Below are 23,182 nucleotides of genomic sequence, written 5' to 3' on the forward strand. Positions count from 1 at the left end.
TCTTCTAGGTTTGCTCCTTTGATCATTATGTGGTGTCCCTCCCTCTCTGTTGTAACAGTCTTTATTTTAATGTCTATTTTATTTGATACGAGTATTGCTACTCTGGCTTTCTTTTGATTTCCATTTGTGTGGAATATCTTTTTCCATCCCTTCACTTTCAGTCTGTATGTGTCCCTAGGTCTGAAGTGGGTCTCTTGTAGACAGCATATACATGGGTCTTGTCTTGTATCCATTCAGCAAGTCTGTGTCATTTGGTTGGGGCATTTAATCCATTTATATTCAAGGTTATTATTGATATGTATGTTCCTATTACCATTTTCTTAATTGTTTTGGGTTTGTTTATGTGGGTCTTTTTCTTCTCTTTTGTTTGCCGCTTAGAAAAGTTTCTTTAGCATTTGCTGTAAAGCTGGTTTCGTGGTGCTGAATTCTCTTAACTTTTGCTTGTCTGTAAAGCTTTTGACTTCTCTGTCGAATGTGAATGAGATCCTTGCTGGGTAGAATAATCTTGGTTGTAGGTTTTACTCTTTCATCACTTTAAGTATATCCTACCACTCCCTTCTGGCCTGTAGAGTTTCTGCTGAAAAATCAGCTGATAACCTTATGGGGATTCCTTTGTATGTTATTTTTTGTTTTTCCCTTGCTGCTTTTTATATTTTTTCTTTGAATTTAATTTTTATTAGTTTGATCAATATGTGTCTTGGTGTGTTTCTCCTTGGGTTTATCCTGTATGGGACTCTGTGCTTCCTGGACTTGGGTAACTATTTCCTTTCCCATGTTAGGGAAGTTTTCAACTACAATCTCTTCCAATATTTTCTCAGACCCTTTTCCTTTTCTTCTTCCGAGACCCCTATAATTTGAATGTTGGTGCATTTAGTGTTGTCCTAGAGGTTTCTGAGATTGTCTTCCTTTCATTCTTTTTTCTTTACTCTGCTCCTTAGCAGTTATTTCCATAATTTTGTCTTCCAGCTCTTTTATCCATTCTTCTGCCTCAGTTATTCTGCTATTGATTGCTTCTAGAGTGTTTTAAATTTCAATTATTGTGTTGTTCATTATTGTTTGTTTGCTCCTTAGTTCTTCTAGGTACTTGTTAAATGTTTCTTGTATTTTCTCTATTATATGTCGAACAGTTTGGATCATCTTTACTACCGTTACTCTGAATTCTTTTTTAGGTAGTTTGCCTATTTCCTTTTCATTTATTTGGTCTTGTGGGTTTTTATCTTGCTCCTTTGCCTGTAAGATACTTCTGTGTCTTCTCATTTTGTCTAATTTACAGTATTTGAGGTCTCCTTTCCCTAGGCTGCAGAGTCATAGTTCCTCTTGCTTCTGTTCTCTGCCTGGTGGTGGGGTTGGTCCAGTGTCTTGTGTAGGCTTCCTGATGGGAGGGACTGCTGCCTGCATTCTGGTGGCTGAAGCTGAGTCTTTTCCCTCTGATGAGTAGGGCTGTATCAGGTGGTATGTTTTGGGGTGTCTGTGAGCATAGTATGACTTTAGGTAATCTGTGTGCTGATGGGTGGGTTTGTGTTCCTGTCTTGTTTGTTGTTTGCTGTGAGGCTTCCAGCACTGGGAGCTGCTGGCAGTTGGGTGGAGCCAGGTCTTGGATTCAGACAGAGGCCTCCATGAGAGCTCTCGGAGATTAGTCTTCCCTGGGGCTGGGAATTCTCTACTGGTCCAGCATCCTGGACTCAGTGTTCCCACTCCAGAGCCTCAGGCCCCACTTTTGTTCAAGGGACCAAGACCCCTCAAGTTGCTAGTTCTGGCAATAAACGGGATTTTTTTAAGAAAAAGACTAGCAAAACCCCAGACATGCTAAGAAGTATTATCAAACAGAAACGAGGAAACATGCACACACACAAAAGAAAAAAAAACAGAACCAGATAAATCAAATAGCAAGAGAACAACCAGACAAACAAAAGAACCCAAGAACAAAATCAAACAATTAAGAAGAAAGTTGACAAGAACCCAAAACCAAAGCAGAGTGCCAACTGAAGAATGAAGCAAAGAAACAAACTGACAAAAATGATATTAAAAAAACAAAGAAAAAGGGGAAAGAAAACAAAAGCAGCGTAGAAACAGAAATATAAAAGAGATAAAGTAGAAAAAGTATTTAAAAAAAGAAAACCCTGGAGAAATGGTAAAAACAAAATCAAACAAAAAAATAGAAACAGGGAAACACACATAAAAGAAACAAAAACAGCCAAATAAAACAAAAAAGCAAGAGAAAGACAAATAGAAGAATTCAAAAATGAAATCAAACAATTAGGATTAATGCTAACAAAAACACATAACCTAAAAACAAAAGCAAAGCAGTGTGCCCACTGAAGAATAAAGCAAGGAAACCGAACAAACCTATAAAAGTGATTTTTAAAATAGTAAAATAAAAAGGGAAAAACACAGGACAACAGTAAAGCAAAGAAGAAATGGAAATATTAAAATATATATATATATATATATATATATATGTAGAAGAAAAAAAATTGGGGACAAGAACACAACAACAGAAAAGCAAAGTAAAAATACAAATATATGCCAAAAAAAGATTAAAATATGTTAAGAGATCCCAAAAGACTAAATAAAAATCTAAAACAAAAAAAGAAAGTAAAACAAGCCAAAGACAAAAAAAAGAAGCTAGAACCAACAACAGAATGAATCAAAACATAATAAAATTAATAGTAATAATTACGTTTCCCTGGGGTCTCCGCTGTGAGGGTCCTTGCACATGCCGTGAGCCACAGCCACCCCTCCACCTCCCCAGGAGCCACTCCTCTGCCTCCGGGCTAGTCTCTGGACCTGCTGTGGGCCCTGTGGGGACCCCTCCGACTCTGATGTGGCCCAATTCCCACATGTGCTGTCCCCAAAGTCCACAGCTGCCAGAGCTGGACTGTTCTCATTTGTGGGAACACTCATTGTCTACTCAGATGTCCCATAGACCCAGGGTCTTCCTAGCTGATCGTGGGGATTTAATCTGCATCTTGTGCTGCCAGTGGAAAGATTTTCCATCCTCGTCCTTAGTCGCCCCGTCCCTGGGGTTCGGCTTTGATTTTGTCCCCACCTCTGCGTGTGGTCCGCCCACAGGAGTCTGGTCCTGAGGCTGCCTTGGAGCTCTTGGGCCTGGCCCTGTGAGGACCGGGTGCAGAGGTGGTATGACTGCTTGGATCTGCATTTGGAGCCCCAGCAGCTCCAAATGCACAGGGGAGCTGGCAGCCATGGGTGCAAGTGATATGGCCTGAATGAGGGCCTTTCCAGCTCCCAGTGTAAGGCACGTGAGGGCCGGCCCTGGCTGGGGTTTTTCCGGCACCTGGCAGCAGGCATGTAAGGGCCAGCCCTGAGAGGGTGGTGGTGGTTTTTTTTAATTGCCCTGCAGCCAGCACGTGAGGGCCAGCTCTGAGGGGGCTTTTTTATGTCTCAGCAGCCAGCACACAAGAGCCAGCCCTGAGCAGGCTTCTTCCATTGTCGTTGGCAGGTGGCGACATGTGGGGAGAGAGTGGTTACAATAGTGGCTCCTTGCCCTGTGTGGAACTCAGCAGTAGCGCCCTGCTTCCATGGCAGTGCAGGCTTCCTCCATAGTCATTCCCTGCTGCGGATTTCCTCCTTCCCATCCCCACAGTCGTCTTTCCACAGCCAACAGCACTTGTCACTCTGGGCCTGTTCTCCAATCCCCACACACCAGCTCCCAGCCCCTTTGCACACCTGTGAACACGCGTCCCAGTCTGGGTCATGTAGGGCCACTGTACGGGACCATCTGTGTATTTCTTACTCTGTCCTGTCTGCTACGGATCAGCAGCTTCACCCTCTTCCAACAGCCTCAGATGCTTCCCTTCTGTCCTAATCAATTTCCCCGTCAGAGTGGGGGTTTCCCCAAATTCGGGAATCTCTCCTTCAGTTCCCCCGCCCCAGGGTGCAGTCCCATCCAGCTTCCTCTTCTTCTCCCTTCTTTTTCTCCATCCTACCCAGTTATGCAGGGATCTTTATACTCCTTTCTGGCGTCCAGGGTCTTCTGCTAGTTTTTGGCTGGTGTTCTTTGAGAATTGTTGCATCTGTAGATGTATTCCTGATGCATCTGTGGAGAGAGATCAACTCCATGTCCACCTACTCTCTGCCATCTTGAATCTCCCCAGAAAATTATTTTAAATTTTCCAATCAATGTATAGACATTATTCATACTGTTTTAATTTTTAATAAGGAAAGAGATAACCAGAAATTCTAAATGATTTTGTAACTCCCAAGATTACTCATATTCAGTACCGGATGGCCCTGGGTAGAATAGTGGTTTTTAGACTATGGTATAGAACTCCTGACCCAGGGGAATAAGTATGTGGAGCTTTGGGCCCCTCACCTTCTCTTTCAGGTTCAGTTTTGTCTGTTTCATTATTTGGATGCATGATTTGCCCAATTTACACTGCTAGTGGTAAAGCTCACTACACCCCAAATATCTGGTATTAATGTACAGCAGAGTTAAAAATGAATGATTTTACCTCCTCCGTCCCCTTTTTTCTCTCATTTTTCCTTATTGGCTTGATTGAGAGTACTTGTAATGTAAAGAACTTTCACATTAGTTTATGAGAAATTTTTCTTATGAGAAGTTTTTTACACTTTCAATGCTGAAACCTTATTAGGTTGAACTGTATGAAATTCCTGATATTCAGCCATTTGACCTGTAAAAAGAGCAAGTTCATGTGATTCCAACATAATGTTTCCTGGTTTAGGGAGGAATGGATTTGCTATTTGAATAATTCATCCAAGGAATAGAAGTAACTAAGCTTCTTAGAATTCCCTTTTTTTTTTCTATTTAAAATTTATGTATCAGTTACTGAAAATAACATAACTTCTTTGAGAGTTAGGGAAATTTCTTAGACTATATAAAGCTATTCAAATAGTGATCCTCCCTTTGTATTTACAAAATGCTTAAAATGTTCCACATGTATGATACGACTTAACATGATTTAAGAACTAGTTTGGGTGAGAAAAGATGAGTAAAGTATAGAAATTTTAAAAGGTCTTATTACTAAACACCATTATGTTGTACATATTGCTTTGTGCCAGATTTCTAACATAAATATTACTTTTTCTGTTAAATTATTTTCTCCCCTAAATATCTTAGATTTGAAATTCTTCAGTCAAATCATTTTTCTAAAGCAGTACTTCTCGCTGACTTTAACACTTTAAACTGTGTTTGTTTTGCATAAAAATATAGCCAAACAAACTACATAGTCTAAGCAGACATTTCTGAATATAGATTTTATAATGTACTGTGACTATACTATTTATCCAGATGACTTATGATTGGGGAATTAGAAGGAACAGTGATTCGTAATACTCTTCATCCTAAAAAAGTAATTAAACTGGGGGTGGGGGGGTAAAATTCAACCACAACTGATAGATTTTATTTTTCCCCTAGTCCTCAAACCCTTTTGGCTGGTATGAATAAATTTTTGTCTCAGCTTGAAATTACATTCAGAAGAGATCCAAACAACTATAGGCCAAGAATAAACAAACTCAATTCAATTAAGGTATGTAGAAAAATTACCTTAAATAACGGATAACCTCTCAGTGTAAATAATTGAAGAGCATATTTTAAATTGAAGGCTGTGTCATTAAAATCTATGTCATTTCATTAATTCTAAGATTCATGTTTTTCACATTTTAGTATCTGATGGCATACTTCAGTCTGATAGGCAGCAATTGTGATGCAGCTGCCATTGCTGCATTGTCTGAGTTGCACCCACTGTTGTACTGCTTGTGTTGAGTTTGCCATTTAATATCTTCAGAAAGATTACACTTGAAACAGAAGTTTTTACAAATACCTTAATCAATATTTCTTACACATTTTCTTTTTGTGCACACAGAAGAACAACATGATTAAAATGCATATTTTAAGAGTCTAAACAAACTTCTTCAATGCGCATTAAATTCTAAACATGAAAAAACATTTTGTCAGTTAAACTGGCAGTGGTTTTTTTTTTCTTTGTAGTATGTAAAATAATTTTGCACCCTACACTTGATATAGTCTGTGAAATATGGTTTTTAGAAAGCAGTCATTTCTTCATTTTTCAAAAAAAGAAAAATGAATGCTAAAAAAGCATTTCTGTGTTTCTGGTATCCCTGCAGTGCCTCTTTAACATGCTGCTTACATTTCATGGCCCTCTAGCCATCGTCCTTAATACTTAGAAGTTTAGAAGTATGTTACACATACCTGTCCTTTCATATTTGTACTCCTCTAGCTTCACTACTAAAATGTGACCTCTTAAAAGGCAGAGACATGGTGCACATCATGTATTCTTAAGCACCTTACATAATATCTGGATGCCTTTAGCCTTCACTATATATTTTGTTTATAAATGTTTACTCTCTGGCCAGTATAATGAAATGGCAAGTTTTAAATTAAATTTGAAGAGTTTTCTCAGTTTTGAAAAGCATATTAAGCAGAAGAGAGGAACAAAATGTTAGAACACTTAATATGCACAGCTTAATTGTCATAAGAATTTCTTCTGAAGCATTACAAACACTTTGTGTTGTTGTTTTCTTGGGTAGAGACTTAGTTCAGTCCCCAGGTACACTTACCATTTTCTCTATATCCACTCATCCTAGACAGTCATACCTCAATCCTAATAAGGGAGCAAGCAGCTAGGCAAGTAGGTAGATGGATCATTACTGGCCAGTCTGTAAACAGTGCTGGGAAACATTATTTTTATATACTTTTTGTGTAATAGGCAGTTCTCAAACTGACAGTGTTACCTTTTTACCAGAAGCTTAAAGTTAAAAGGATGAAAATGGAATTTAATAGTTTTTCTGGAAACAATATTTTATATAACAAAATTTTATGTTTATTTTATGTAAAGGAATTTTGTGTGAGGTGTGCAGCAGGAAGGTGTCCAGGCAGTAGGGATGGGTAGCAGAGGTAGTAATCTTGCCTTTAAGTAGTGGAACCAGGCATATCCAGAAGCAGCCAGTGAGTGCAGAGGAGGTTGTATAGACACTTATAAACACTGCTAAGTAATTCTGCAGGTGAGAAAGTCTACCCTACCCTTACATATAGGAGAATGGTGTTGACTTTTGTTGCTTCTCTATTTTATTTTTTAGGATGTAGAACAAAAGAAGAGTGGAAACTACTTTTTCTTGGATGATTAGAGTGAATCTGAGTATCGATAAGCCATTTATTAAAAGAAACATTTATTGGGATTTTTGTCATATAAAACTTAGATCAGGTTTTATGCCCCACATGCTCTGGAGATTGAAGTATAATTTACTTACTGTAACATAAAGCCAGTTGTGTTTTAAATTGTAGTCTGAATACAGCAGATGCCACTTTCCTATTCTTGGTTATAAGGCCCTTTTTGTGCATAACATTTTAAAATGAAGACATTTCAGGCTGTACAAATTACCTCCAAGTTTTCATGATGTATGGGAAGATAGTCAGTGCGTGTATTGTATGTTCAGGTACCAAGTGCTGAGCGGTGTTGTCCCCTTTTAAAAATCTTGAAAAAGGTTTCTCTACTTACATGGTTTGCCAAGTATGCCACTATAATGAAACTGCCCTTATTTTACAAGCCGGTCGATGATGCCACTGATGAAATTTGATAAATAAACATCAGGATTATATATTTTTGTTTTCAGTCTTTGCATTAAATTGTCAATGTGTTTAGACTTTCAAAGGAAGATTATCTACTACAGAACACCACTACTGGGAAAAGACTATTATCAACTTAAGCATTGTTGACAATGTTTTTGGTGCTTTTGAATATCTTCAGCAAGAAAATCATTTCAACACCACCCCCCAAAAAAAACATCCTAACTTTACTCTGAATTAGATGTAGCATTTCATAAGATCCTATATTCTGTAATTATTCTCAAGGTGATGTCATTCTATAAACATACCTTTATGTAGGGCTTCCCTGGTGGCACAGTGGTTGAGAGTCCGCCTGCCGATGCAGGGGACGTGGGTTCATGCCCCGGTCCGGGAAGATCCCACATGCCGTGGAGTGGCTGGGCCCGTGAGCCGTGGCCGCTGAGCCTGTGCGTCCGGAGCCTGTGCTCTGCAACAGGAGAGGCCACAGCAGTGAGAGAGGCCCACATACTGCAAAAAAAACCCAAAAAACCTTTATGTAATCACTGATCAAGATTTTGGGAAAAGCATTTTAAAGAATATTTGTTTCCCTTAAAAACACAGTACAGGTTCAAAATCTTTAGAGTTGGTCCCTAAGCATCTGTGTATTTTTAAACTTCCACAGATTTCTGATGGGCAGCCAAGCAAGGACTGTGAGCCACTTACCTGAAGGCCACATTAACTCAAATCGGTCCCCAAATAGCAATAGAGTATCCCTTGGTACCAAATATATTCATTTCCAGGTTTGGATATAAAGGATATTATCTATTTGACTTTTTTTCTTAGTTTTGGATAGTGTGTAGCAGGATTTCTGAAGACTTATCCAAATTTCTTGAACAGTGGGATACCTGTAGTGTGAAACCACTTTCAATTATACTTCTGCCTAATGCGCTGAGCTGGAACTAACTTACACTACAAGTGAGGAAAAGAGTTTAGGAAAATTAGAAATTATTGAACAAACTTTTAGAGCTTCTTGAAACAACAGAAGCTTTAATTAATATGCAAACAGTGGATAGAAAGTATGGTTTAACTAAGCCCCATTAGGCCTTTAAAAATATTGCTTTATCTGAGTAATCCATAAATACATGTTTATTGTGAAATTTTCACATATTACAGAAATATATGGAAGAGTTATGATTTCCCGTTATTTTACCCTCCCAAATGTTACCAGTGTTTATGTTTAATAATATATATCCTCTCATGCTTTTTTTCTGTGCACTTAACTGTGAATATGTAAAGGGTTTGTTTTGTACATAAATGGGATTATACTAAAATAAGTATTGCTTATTTTTAAAGATAGGTTAAATTTGTGAATCATTATTTCAAATGTATTGAATAAAGTAAGACAAAAGCTGTTTTTATTTACTGATTCTGTATTATGTCCTTAAAATATTTGTATTATAAGAGCAGTTCTTTTTACTTATTGCTGATAAAATATGTATCGATTGTATTATTTTTCATGTAAATGAAAATTTTAAAACAGATTTACATGTTACTTAAAATTTTGTATAGTAGAAAAGGACTTAAAATTGTTAACACAAGAAAAAGGGTTTTTTTATAAAATCTGTTACCAACTCAAATACATGAATGCAGATGTTAGCTATTGAAAAGAATGAGACTGCTCAGTATATCCTGATTAGAAAAAATCTCTAAGCAAAAAAGCATGGTGCAACATAATTTATTATAATACACCACTGTTTATATGAAAATAGACAAAACACTAAAATACACAAAAGGATACTCAAGAAAGTTAATGCTTTTGGGAAGGATAACTTTATGGTTAAGAACAGGGAATAAAGGAGACATATATACCCATTACCTTTTGAATTTAAATTTTGTACATATAAATTATAGTCAACCTAGTGTGCAGCAGTGTTTACAAAAAGTGTACCTATGTAATTTAAGTTAACCTAATTTTACACCATAACATCTTGAAGTCATCCAGTGCTTTCTCTCTTGCTTACAGATTCAATGTGCAGTTTGGTGTCTGGCGCGTAGTTTGCCTACTGTATTGAAGGAATGAATCTACTCACCATAGAGGTTCAGTGTTTCTGTAGAAAGGATGGATAACTTCTTAGTTGGTTCTTTAATTTCACTCATTCATTTAGATACACATATGTTAAGCCCTCAACCCCAGTGCCTGGTGTATTACGAGCACCACATGGTTCAGAAGAGAAATAGTTCTGGGTGGGAGAGTCAGAAGGGGCTACATGAAGGAGGCAGCTCCCAGGGAAAGGAACACCTATAATGATAAAAATGGTAAGAAAATCCATGTGAACCAGAAAACAGGTCAGAGACAAGTCAGCATGTGCACTGAAGAGCTTAGTGAGAGGAAAGGATACTACAGGCAGGTTGTAGTGGATAGTTCCAGCTCCCAACCCTGCATGTGCCCAAGTCTGTCTCCCGTATCTACAAGTTTTCAGCTAGAGACTGGCAACCATGACCATCCGTCCCTTCTCGTGGAGCAGAGCGTTAGTGTCACTTCACGTCTGTGCCCCCTGATTTCTGAACATATCTTAGAAAATTGCAAAAAACTAAGTTACACGGTAACAGGCACATCCCTAGATAGGCATGGCATTACTTCCTTACCCTACCCAAAGACGTTTAATCCAAAACCAAGGTTTTCATTTAAAAGAAACTCGTGGACTTCCCTGGTGGCGCAGTGGTTAAGAATCCACCTGCCCAGGCAGGGGACACGGATTGGAGCCCTGGTCCAAGAAGATCCCCCGTGCCATGGAGCAACTAATAAGCCCATGGGCCACAACTACTGAGCCTGCACTCCTAGAGCCCGTGCTCCACAAGGGAAGCCACGGCAATGAGAAGCCCGCACACTGCAACGAAGAGTAGACCCTGCTCACCGCAACTAGAGAAAGCCCGTGCGCAGCAACGAACACCCAACGTAGCCAAAGATAAATTTATTTTTTAAAAGTGAAACTAGCTTACTACACAGAATTATTTGAACTCGGAGGATCTAGAAAACTCTTAAATTTGATGTTTATACCAACAACTGTAGCTTCACTATTCTGAGGAGTGCGTGATTCACTTTTGGAAAAGCTTATAAATTACAGTCTGTGAAGGGAAGTGTTTACTTTCTCTTTTGCAGTTTACATTCTCATTCCCTAGACCTGCACTTGAGTCACCAAGTGAAAGTAAAACAAAATGAAAAAGCAGACCATTCTGCTTTTCACTGAAAACTTTTAAAGAAGCCCGGCATGGGACACTTCTTGTGGCCCACTGGTCAGCCCGTCTCACCTTCTTATCCATCCACATCGAGTGGCCAGTTCTGCAAGGGCTTCAACCAGCATCAACACTTGCTTGCTTCCTCCTCAGCTCCGTGGGAAGAGGTGCTGGCACTCAACACGGCCAACAGAAATGCTTCCCCCTTTTCCTCCTTCCTTTCTCCCTCTGATCCCTGCAAGCTTCTGTGATAGTCCACTCACCACCTCAGGCAGCCCCAAACTGGCCTATAGGACTTGGGATCCCCCTTCCCAGCTTGCTGCCCCTGCCCCTAAGTCCCCTCTCTCTCAAACCCTGTGCTGAATGAAGCCTGTTTCAGGCTCTGCTTCCTGAGAAAGCCAGTCTAACATGAGAAAGTCCATAGTAGGTTAAATGAGTATTGACTAGCTATATTCTTAGGCGACTTGATTTAATGAAGAAATACAGCCTTTAAGAAACTTGGGTTTTCAAAGTATTTAAGTATACTTGCTACCTCAGTTTTCAAATAAAACTTGCAAAGTGTTTTATTTAAGAAAACTCAGTCATTTAATCTATAAATTATTCTTAGATAGTCTACACATCCCCATTTCATTTAATGACTGCTGAGAAAAATGACAGGACTAGCTCTCAAACCACTCAGAGCTAGGTTCAAATCCAAATTCTACCACTTACTAGTTGCGTGACCCCCGTTTTATTATATATGTAACGTAGGGAAAAGGACAGCACTTACCTCACAGATGATAAAACCCCGGGGTGGTGTTTAACTGCACACACACTAGATTTTCTGACTGGGTAAAAACCATGGCAAACAACTCAATTTTAGGAGTTTACTTAAAACTCCTCTTAAGATTTATATGCTATATATTACTTGGTTAAAGCCCTAGAACCAAAGAATCACAAGCAGAATCAAGAGACAAAATTTAATATATGCACACAGTTTTATATATAATGCAGCATCACACCATGTAGGGCATTTACTCTTATTTTATACATTCAGATATGTTTGAAACACTTCTTAAGGCTACAAAACAGAACATAGAAAAATAAACAGGAATATATTCAACACTTACAAAAAGTGATATGATAAAGAATATAAAGTACTATTTTCCTTTCAACACTTCAAAAGATGTATATATACTTTTTTTTTTTTACAAGTAACATCACAAATGATCACATCTTCACATGCTTTAAGTATTATTTGTACTCAGTGTAAGGCTATTATCATTTTTCATACATAAATTTTTTTCTAGCTCTGTAACAATGCAATTTTTAATCCATTCAAGTAAATTCAACCCCAAAGCCGCTGTTTCCCAGCATTAAGACATGCACCCACCCCTCTTGTAGGATTATTTTAGGGGAGAAAAAAACCTAAATTAGTGGGAAATCCCAATTAGTGGGAGAGTTAAGTGGCTGCCACTAGTAGCAAAACCTTAGTTCTTTGAAACTGATATACTGGAACTGAGCCATTAAGATTGGAAACAACACAATAGCATTTAGACATTAAACAGGAAGCAAAATACAGTAAACAAACAGTGTAGCCAAATATGCAAATATGTAGTCTCTTCAGCTACACTAAAATGGACCTTGCTTAGTACCCATAAGTGAAAGACTAAGGTAAAATAAATGAGGCATAAATAAATATTGCTAGTTTCTAGGATGGCTGAATGCTTTCTAAACCAGAAGTGGTTAGAAAGGAACTTTATTGCACCAAGTCAATCATAGGTTTGCAGTTCACAGGCATTATTATTCAACCTTGAGTCACAAAGGAAACACACTGCAAGAATATATACAGTCTGCATCAAATACGATAATGTATCCGTAGGGGAAACCTACTCCTGCCAGGCCAAGGCAGGGTCTGAGCTTAGGTCAGCCATGAAAATGAACATACAGGTTACCAGGAAACAGGATGAGGACTACACAGAGGCTAGCATCCTGCCACCAACGGGTACGTGGAGCAAGAACTGAAGATTTATCTGAGGGGAAATGAGGAAGAGAAACGTACACAAAGCTAAAAGGAAAGGGGCTGGAATCAAGTTTAGCAAAAGCAACTAAAATGAAGAGAACAGGTGAGCTTTGGTCATTCTAAACATTTGTTCTTCAAAATGTGTATCGTAATAGAGTAAGTTCCATAATTTCCAACTCAAAATACAAATGATTCTCACTTCTAAGCTTCTGCTTTTCTCTGAAACATTTTATCTCGTGTCAACATACCATATGACTCAGTTAAAACGAAGGAAGACAAAAAAGCTTGCTTGGCCCTAGTGTGACCTCAGCATAAGGCAAAACCCCTGGACTAATATATTGATAACAAACCTACAGGAAAAAAATAAAACTGACCTTCACGTAAAGACAGATAATTTTTAAACTAATAATCAAAAGTCAGAGTTCTTTTATTCCAGAGGTGACGTCACTGAGTAAAGTACCAACTGCTAAAGTTCTCTTTCAGCACTGTTTCCATCATGTCCTGGAGGTAAGTATGGGAAACAGGAAGCAAATAGGCATGTCCTTCAGGAACTATAGAGTATTCTGTTACTCAACTGAGGTAAGACAGAGTGACAGTGAAGAAATAAACAGTATTCTTTCCTATCCAATTTTTAAACATTTCGAGAAGAAACTGGGACGATCAAATCCCAGTCAATAAAACAAAGGACACAGGAAGTAGCGATTTCTTTTGGACTCCTGAGATCAAACTTACACTGAACTTTTAAATCTGGTCATTATATCTAACGTAATTTTCATTAAAATTATCAGGTAAGCTAATCCTACATATACAAGCATGAGCTGAAAGTGGAGGACCCTCTCTTCTTCTCATTCCCTAACAACTGTTGATGTTAACCAAGAAAAAAATTGCTTAAGCAGTACCTTCCCCAGTTGTTCTAGCTCAGAAGGTGACAACAGAAATACCTTTCAACAGGTTCTCTCAAGAATTTTTTTCTTTTCCACACAACTATCCCAGTCTTTACAAATTTTTACCTAGCACCATCATAATAAAATGTTATCTTTCAAAGTGCTCTCTAAAATCCTATGTTACAAAACATCTACACACTAATCACTACTCAAATCAGCAGTTACAAAGACATTAGGTAATTAAAACAACACAGAGGTAAATAACCATTATTACAGTACAGTGGAGATTCACTGAGCCTAGCTGGCATCCAAACATTCCCGTAGGTTATCAGAGAATCCAGAAAACTCATCTGCTTCAGTTTGTCAAATTCAAGTGAATTTTATCTGCTTTTAAAGTAATTGCTTTAAAAAAAAAAATCTACTTTTGGCTAGGTATATTACACATGGCATGCAAAGAGAAATTACATTATTTGCATAGCACTCAAAACTTCCTGATCAAAGCAGAACATAAAAAAGGGTAGAATTCACATTGGTATGTACAAATAAGAAATATAAGCTACAGTTATTTTTACATAGTAACACAGATGAATGAATACTGTGTTAATTCAGAGAATCAAATCTCCAAATGGGAACTGAGTGCAACATGCAAAGGGAAAGTCTAGTGAATACTGCAAGAGACTGGAAGGAAACAGAATCAGAGACATGTTACCGAAGGGGTGACAAGCTACTAAATGCAAACAAATCCACTGTCTAGCAGCATCCTCTAGAGAAGAACTCAAAGTCACAATCATCCTTTTTTGTACTATAGTTCCAGCCGTGACAAATTGAACATGCAAATGTAAAGTGATACACATAACTGAGGGTGGCGCAAAGGGAAAAATGAAACACAGTAACTCTATAGAAACCTGTCAAGCTAAAAATTTTTAACATTTCTTCTCACAAAATATTTAAATCTGTCAGTGCATTAGTGTTAAAGTGGCATTAAAAAACTTCTGCAGTTTTAACAGATGCAGATTATTTTCAAAATGCATAGCATCTACATTTCTTTCGAGTAGGCACCATGATATTTACACCAGTGCTAAGAATTCTTGGTGGGAACAGCCATTTCATTAGATTTCCTATTATTTCTTAAACATCTATTCTTGTATGCAATCTCAAGTTCAACAAATACTCACCAAAATTCAAAAATATACCCTATGAATATTAAAAGAACTATATACAACATTTCTAAGACACAGGTTAATAGGCTGCCTTATGTGTAATATTAAAGAGAAGACATTATTCAAGTTTGACAGATATTGAGATGAAAGGCCTTTGGGTTGGAAGCATTTCAAAAGACAACAGTGTTTTAGGCTAAGAATTGTTTGAGCCCAGTTTATGACTAAGGCATTGCATAATAAAATATACATTTCTATTTGGTGCAATGTTATGTTTTGGAATCTATAGTGTGTCAAATGATGTATTTTGTCACTTTAGTAAACACTATAAAGCACACATTTCCAACATTTGAAAATTAAACTTATATAAGGGAAAAAAATCAAACACTAAATCTATAATGTTTCATATTAAGCTGTTTATAAAAAATACTTTAACAAACTTATTTCTTACTTTTTATGGGGGCAGTCACCCGATAGACAGATTGTGAATGAAGAAAAATGGCAACACCAGGAATTCACCTGCCCCTTAAACGCATATCCAAAATCTCCTGTCCAGAATGAGAGGGAGGGTAAAGGGGGGAGGGGAAGAGAGAGTTCCAATTTGGGTTTTTACTTTAATGTATTTTTTCTAGAAGACTTCAGAAACATTCCACCTAAGACAGGGCTTCTGCTCTAAAACGCCGCAGCCACACCATCAAGTGTGCTGTCCCCGATGGCCGTCTCCCACCCCCGACCTCCTCCTATCCCCCCGATAGGGCCGTCCTCTGGCATTGCGGTGGTACTGGTAGCCTTCATCTCGGCTCCTGCTTGGCTGCCCTTTCCAGGACTCCTCCCCCCTCGCGTGAGGGTAGCCCCCCCTACCAGAATAGCCCCAATCGCTTTTGTACTTCCTGCCTCCGTAAGTCTGATTATAGAACTGCTTGGATCGACCACTCCTCAGGATGTCAGACACCTCGCTTTCATCCTCTGAGCTCTCTTCTTTTGGTCTCGGCACCCTGCTGTCCACAGAGCTGGCCCCGCTGACCGCGTCGGCAGCGGTCTTAGCATCTTTCACTTTTTCTGGCTTTTCTTTCAGACTCGGAATGGTCCTTTTAGGCTCAAGGTCAACAGGCACAGTCTCTCTCTGTCTGTTTAGGATCTGAGTGGGAAGCGGAGCCTTCCCCTCTGCCCCAGGAGGGACGGGGGCCAGCGCCAGCTCCGCCTTAGGCGTCTGGGATGACGGCTCCGCCCGGCCTTCGGGCTCGCTCACACTGGCTTCAGGGAGAGGACGCGTGTCTTCACCTCCAGCCTCGGGAAACTCGCCTGCTGCAGAAACCGAAGCACATTCTTTAGAAAGATCCAGATTTTCCAGGGGCAGATCCAATTCTCCTTTCTCATCGGAGGGCAGAACAATATTCTGCCTCATAACTGGGTTTTCTATGAATCCCTGAAAAGGGTACCCATACCAAACGTGAGGGAAGAAAGGAGGTGCGATGGGAACCGGGCCTAAGAATGGGTTCGGTCCAAAAGACGGCTGCGGGAACATGTTCTTGCCACTCAGCGCCTCTTCATAGTCAGCGTGAAGAAGCTGCCCAGAGTTCTCAGATTCCAGGTCGGCCTGATAAGACATCTGTGCGTGACTTTCGGACACCTGAGGCGGGGGGATAACCAGGGCCGAAGAAAACGCCGGCGGCCCGATCTCTGCCTGCGCCATCTGACCGTTAACGCTGGCCTCGGGCTGCACGGGGAAGTGCGCATCCGCACAGGCACAGTCACTCTCATTCTGAGCGGGAGCTTCTTGGAACCAAGGGTTTTGGGGGTACATGGGGACAGGGACCTTTGGGTACATCCTGCAGGCTGCCAGGTAGGCCTGGTGCAGAGGGTACAGGTAAGAATGCGGGGCCCACATAGGGCAACTGTATGCCTACAAAACACAAAGAAAACCAGTCAGATAAACAACACGGGGGGCGGGGAGAAGTTCAGAGTGGGCTCAGGATAAGCTGCTCATGCCCGCAAAGACCATACACTGCAGTCCAAATACTAGATCACTCTGATACGCAACATGCAAAGGAATTACAACATTGAGTCCCGGCTATGAGGCTCCATTCCTTGTTCCTATCCTGAAACCAACTCCAAGTCCCGCTACAGAGGTTTGAAAGGAGACAGAGTAATGAACCCACCTACAGATGATCATGATCATTAATTCCATCCTTTAGATCTAACTGCACAGAAGTCATCTGGGCTGATACAGATCTCAACAACCACCACCATCAATCAAGCACTTGGGCCTCCAACTTCCGGTCTTTCCATCACTGGCTGTTTAGCTTGACCTGCATTCACTCACGTTCTGGCTCTACCACTAACTCAATGTGTGACCCGTGACAACTAGTTACCTAGTCTAAACGTGTTCTACCGTAAAGACGCTGGTACAGAAGTAGGTGACCCCCAACATTTGGACTCCACAGTCAGAAGAGATCCCAGAGCAATCCAACTGCAAGGATGAGAGTCAGACCTCTAGTCAGATAAGGATAAATACCGAAAATGAAATGCTCCAAATCCTTCCCCTGCAAAAGGTTCAGCCAAACACCAAAACACGAAGAAAAATTTACCAGACAACTGGCTAATTAACCAATCAGCTACAGCCAACTTTAACTAGGTAAATATAAACTACGCATGAATGCAGCAGAGGGAGAAATTAATCAAGTCTCCTTTTATGAACTGGTCCGTAGGCCACACACAGTAAGGCACCTCATTTCATGTATTAACAGTCTAGAACCCACAGAAACGAATCCAAAACAGCAGACAGCACCGCACCAACGAGAACGGAGCTCTCCAGCTCCTTCTGAGACAAGCCATCTCCAGGCTGATCACCTCCCACAGGGAGCTCCGCTCTGCTGGTGAGCTCCACCTTCCACGGGTGGCCTGGCCTCCTCTCAGCCTTTCAAGCAACCGAGGCAGACAGACGAAGAGCATCATCGCCATTCCATGAATGGAGACAGCCAGGCTCGGACACCCTCGATGACTTGCCCAGGGCCATACAGATAGAAAGTGCAGGAGCAGACCTTCAAACCCAGACCTCTCACCTAATCCCTCAGAGGGGCACTTTCACTGGGCTGTTTCCCAAATATACTCACAGGGTTCAACCACTGCCAATTAAAAGGAAAAGCAAGCAAATACTGGAGCCTCAATCACCACCAAAACCAAACTAAATGGCACTGAAAATGCTACTTCTTAAAATAATGAGATTTAGTAAACCTCAGGTTATTGACCAACAGGATAAGAGTTAAGATTATTTAAATGGTAATAATTTAAAACAGTATGAACTTTAAAATAACTTCAAAATGATAAAATATAAATACCTTTACACCAAGATTGAAGAAGAATCGAAGAATGTTCTTATCTGAAAATAAGTAACATCATCACTCACTAAAATTATATATTCACAAAAAGCTTTTGTTCATTATCCTCAAATGATACATAGTTCTAAGGATAATTTTGCCTACTTGAATTGTTTTTCTCTAGCCTGTGATATAAAACATATATTAAAAATTGTAATATAACCAAAACCAGACTCTGTTACTGCAAGGTAATTCCAGATTCAACATGCTTTATCTAGTCTAACATCCATGCCCCAAAATGGCTTAAATTGAGATTTTTATGACTAAACTTAAATCTATGCAAAGAAAACTCAGATGCTCACTGCATTTCTTTTTCAACTTCTCTGCGGGGTTTAAAATATTACGAAATGAAAAAGTTGGGGGTAAGAGTAAAAATCAACATAAACCTAAATCATTAACCAGATTAGTAGAATACTAGCTCAGGTATTCATTTGACATTAGCCGGTTACCCACAGACACAAACATCAAACCACTGGCTAATAAAAGAAAATTATCCACAAAAATCCAAGTAAAGAGCACAGAGAGTCACTACATTACTCCTTCAGTTTTTCAAATAGGAAATCCTGCAAACTAAACTTTCTTTAAAAAAAAAAAAAAAAAGACGAATTTAAAAAGAATTCCTTAAAAAATATATACTATTGCATGCAGTGCTGTAATGACAGCTATTATGTATTCTATTCATTCTCCTCTACAGTTTTTTCATGGATGAAGTAATATGAGTAGTTCCAAACACCAAACCACTGATGTGAAAACTCTGTACTGTTTAGTTATCTGGTTAGTAACACTATTAAGATTTAATTCAAAATGGTTTCAGAATGTTTTTGAAAAAGTGACAGGGGTAGGGGAGTAAGGGGAGGGGCTGCCGCTATAAATAATAGTTTATATATTACTAAATATATAAAAACACACACCAATCAAACAGAAGCTGAAACAGGAGACGAACAGCTAAATCTCTGCTGTCCTCCCCAAGCAAGTCCTTCGGCTTACTCAGCAACATGACCTCTGTCCTCTACTTACATTTCTCACTGAACCTGTATCAGTACTTGATAAATAAAATCAACTTGAACTCAGAGAAGGAGCTCACCTTTAGGCAGGTCCTCCCCAGTGTGACACAGTGAATAAGGTGGTGCAATGGCTCGATCTCCCTTCTCGTTACAAGGAAACCCAGGATAGAGTGGGTCTTGGTAAAGGCTCAGTGTCTGAGGCAAAGGCATCAAGGGCTGGTTAACGGCCTGTATTGACACAGGAACTGGAGAGGGTGTTAAATGAGCTTGGGACACAGCAGAATCAGGCCCCGTGGTCAGAGTCTGTGTCACTGACAAAACAGGAATTTGAGCAGGGACACCTACAAAAGAAAGGGAAAGGAATCAAAAGCTATAAAGAGGTAAAAATAATTCTCTACAAATATAAGTTTATGTTAAGCTAAAAGATGAAGAAATGCTATAAAACTGTATAGCTGGTAAAACGGTGTGTGTTGAAGCAATCTAAAGTACTGCTAATGTCAACCAGACAACGCTCCTGGACACAGAGGAGGAAGCAAGCACCCAGAACACAAGCTTTGAGTCAGTACCTTCTAATAACAGCTCTCAGGAACAAGACACGGAGCCTGGCAGAGAGCTGGCCCATGGGGGTGAAAACTGCTGCCAGCACCGGGCAGCCAGAGCCCACCCAGCCGCCGAGGCCGTGAGGGCGCCCCTCAGACCAGCACCACGGGAAGCCGCAAGCAGAGCGGTGCTGGGGGCCCCACACACCCGCTGCTGCCCGGAGGTCAAGCCCACACTCAAGAACTTCAAGACGTGGACGGCTTTTGCTGGTTGATTCACTGAGCTTCTAAAATTTTTATCTAACCTGTTGGTCCAAAAGTTGTAGGTTCACTTGGCCAGGCTGGCACAGTGGCTGGTAAAGAAGGCACGGCAGGAGTTAGATGTACCTCTGGAGACACTAGAAGGGGAGCTGGATTGGACAGACACACATGTTCTGCTGGCTTCTTCAAGAAGAGGGGGTGGAAAAAGACAAGAGTTCATTGTGCTTAACACTAATTCAACCACCACAGGTACCTTTTACACACCTGTGGCTTCTACATAAATGGTCTTTCTCTGGTCTTAGAAATGAAAGAAAACAACACAGTAGCTGAAAATTCCATACTAACAAATGTGATCCTAACCAGTGACTGACTGCCCACCAAAGTCACGGAAGTCACTGGCAGGGTTAGAAACAAACTACAACGCAACTTGAACACAATGCTTCTAAGGCAAAGAAAGCAAAATCATTGAAATCACCCTGAAATTCATGAGTTTAGAAGCTCCTCACACAAAGACTTAGCATAAAACTATACACTTTCTACCTGACATGAAGGATGTTAACTGAAAGGCAAAGGGTAAGAACCTTCTCTACTCCTGTATTAGATGATCAAGAACCAAAACAACCTGCTAGAACTCGGGTTCCTTCATCATTAAATCTGTAAATTGGTGGTATTATTGCACTTTAGATGTATATTTTTCTAATCTCTTCAATCGTTACATTCCCTCCCTTCTATGAAATAACTGTTAAGCATGCAGAGTTGTCTAACGCTTCTTTAAAATTTTGAAATAAAACAAATTCATAATTTCCCTTCAAAAATCTCATTTTCAAGCCAACTCACCACAAAGGCAACACAAGGTGCCAGACACAAACTTATTCAAAATCAATTCAGAAGAATGGCTTCTATGTCCAGACAATGGTGATTATAAAAATAACATTCCATTAAAACTTGAGAACATTCTAGACTAACCAAGAACAGAATGAGAGAAAAATCATAATTGTATTCCAAATTATGATACTAGATAGAGTAAATTCTCCCATTTCCCGTATTTTCTGTTTTTTAATGATGACAGTAAGAGTTAAGAAACCCAGGGAATGGAGCAATCAGTGTCAAATGCTACAATGTACTTACTTGTTCTGTAGGAGGTGGGCACTCTAGTTTCTTTGACGGTGATGTAATTCTTGAACACTTATCATTGCTAATATTCTTTGGAAGCACAAAAAAAAAAAAAAAAAAAAAAAAAAGCATACTTTTGCATTTCAAAGACCCACATTCTGGGGTAACCATGGCCGCCTTTACAGCTCACCCTACCCGCACCTGCCTGAACCCTCTGACGACAAACTACTCTTTTCCATCGTACCTGGGCTCCAACAAGTAGGGGATTTTGCCTCCACATCTTCATCACATCAGACTACTGGGCAGTTTTTATCGGGGTCATGGTTTCAAAACAGCACTTTTCCCTTAAAAATCTCAGTCTACTATAGAGTAATGGAAAGTGAAAGCTAAACTCTATTCCACCAATTCAGATAGGTCATCATAAGGTACCCTTGAAGAAACGGTTATAATTTGTGTGTGAATTCTCCTCAAGCACTGTAATTTTTTCTCAATTTTCTTCTGCTTTTCTACTTCCCTAACACTTTGTTATAAAATGATGAAGTCATCTCCATCTTCTTCTACACTATCACAATGTTAAGGAAAAAGAAAGAGATGCAATTAGTATTTTAAATGTTTACCTCCAGTGTGCCTGGCTCGGCCTTTTTATCCAAGGGAGTATGTCCATGGACAGAGTCTATAACAGATCAGGATAAAAAAGACGGCATCACTCACAAGTTAGGTGTGAAGACACAACTATAAAACGTGAAGACAGAGAAAGCCGAAAGTACCATTTGAACCATGTTTAGTCGGTGGATAATAGAGTTTTCAGAATAACACAGTGTGCTTTATTTAGCTTGAGTCAATGCTTCTCTACAACAGTGAGACGTGACAGTACATTGCTTAATCATTTAAAAAGTAAGTTCTTTTCCCCATGTCTGACTTTAAGCCAGAAACAGATCTCTCGCATCCGCTTTCAAATGATGAAATAACATACCTTTATCTCTTCTTTCTTCGGTGTCCATTCTCCGCCTGCTTCCTTTTCTATCGCTTCCATGTGATGATTTTCTCTGGACGCCTGGGTTGCTACTCTGAGAAGCTGTCTGGCTGACTGCTGAGCTCTTAAAATAAACAAAACCCAACACTTTGGGTTAAAGATTTACTCACAAATATATGAACAAAGTCTTCTAATTAACCTTACTCTTCATACATCTAACTAAAACTCTAAAAATTCACAGCCCTACCTTTATACTTCCCAAACTACAAAAAAACAGGACCTGGGGTTCATATCATATACTCTATAGCAACCGGCTTACTAATAAGGCAATCAGACGCGTGGCCTAAATTAGTACGAAGACTTCTTCGCACGCCCATATTTCAGGAAGCCACCCTTACCAAACCTTCACTTTGCAACTTACACTTCCATTCTCTGCACAAAGCCTTCAAAAGCAGCCATAGCTGAGCCACAGCCCTTGGTGGGGGAGAAACACCCAAGTGCAAACGGGCAGATACAGTGCACTGGGACGCGTACCACTGACATGCTACTGACTCAACAAATCTCCCAAGCTCCACGTGAGCTCCAACTTCTAACTGGTGAGACATGGGGACTGGAATAAGTCTGGCTTCTCAGCTAAATCACCACTGAAGGTCTCTCCTCTTCTAGCATCAGTGAGTAAATGCTGCACACGGCTGAGAAGAGGACCTCAGCCCTCTGTGGCAGGCGTTTTCTACAAGACAAACCTGAGTTGCTATCAGGTCCAAGACAGGATCAAATGCCTATTTAAAGACAATGAGTACAAAGACCCCATTTTAACAATCAAAAAATTTCACAATCTATTCCCACATTACAGTAGTTGTTTCTCCCCGTTCACTAACTGATAAAAGGACAAAAAGCTGTGAGTAGAAGCTTAAGTGATTTGTAGTTTTTAATTTTCTAAACACACAGAGATAAATATACTAGAGACGAAAGACCATGCCTAATTCACATATGAATTTGGGCACTTCTTCCAGTAATTCCTAAACTCTAATCCCTGTGCCAGACTGAACTATAGATATACTGTTCCAGGTCAGCTGTTTTCAACTGAGCATCTCA

The 23,182-nt window shown here is 39.8% G+C and overlaps 2 protein-coding genes across 4 annotated transcripts in view; one reads left to right on the top strand and one right to left on the bottom strand.

The window, feature by feature from the left end:
* ABCE1 (ATP binding cassette subfamily E member 1) overlaps positions 1 to 7,610 on the top strand; it is a 34,124-nt gene extending 26,514 nt beyond the window's left edge. For both annotated transcript variants that reach the window (XM_059067372.2, XM_067035602.1), the window contains exons 17-18: positions 5,396 to 5,507; positions 7,078 to 7,610. In XM_059067372.2, the coding sequence (XP_058923355.1) occupies positions 5,396 to 5,507; positions 7,078 to 7,125 (160 nt within the window). In that variant the 3' untranslated portion in view covers positions 7,126 to 7,610. The remainder of the gene's footprint in view (positions 1 to 5,395; positions 5,508 to 7,077) is intronic.
* Positions 7,611 to 11,729: 4,119 nt separating this feature from the next.
* Positions 11,730 to 23,182, bottom strand: part of OTUD4 (OTU deubiquitinase 4) — a 40,789-nt gene continuing 29,336 nt past the window's right edge. Inside the window, exons 15-21 of one of the 2 annotated variants that reach the window (XM_059067370.2) lie at positions 22,088 to 22,211; positions 21,732 to 21,787; positions 21,130 to 21,204; positions 20,046 to 20,184; positions 19,282 to 19,542; positions 18,159 to 18,199; positions 11,730 to 16,723 (exon numbers count right to left, since the gene is read on the bottom strand). In XM_059067370.2, the coding sequence (XP_058923353.1) occupies positions 15,515 to 16,723; positions 18,159 to 18,199; positions 19,282 to 19,542; positions 20,046 to 20,184; positions 21,130 to 21,204; positions 21,732 to 21,787; positions 22,088 to 22,211 (1,905 nt within the window). In that variant the 3' untranslated portion in view covers positions 11,730 to 15,514. The remainder of the gene's footprint in view (positions 16,724 to 18,158; positions 18,200 to 19,281; positions 19,543 to 20,045; positions 20,185 to 21,129; positions 21,205 to 21,731; positions 21,788 to 22,087; positions 22,212 to 23,182) is intronic. The other variant, XM_067035601.1, reaches the window with a different exon arrangement.

Source organism: Kogia breviceps, chromosome 6 (genome assembly GCF_026419965.1).
Source record: "Kogia breviceps isolate mKogBre1 chromosome 6, mKogBre1 haplotype 1, whole genome shotgun sequence".
NCBI lineage: Eukaryota > Metazoa > Chordata > Mammalia > Artiodactyla > Physeteridae > Kogia > Kogia breviceps.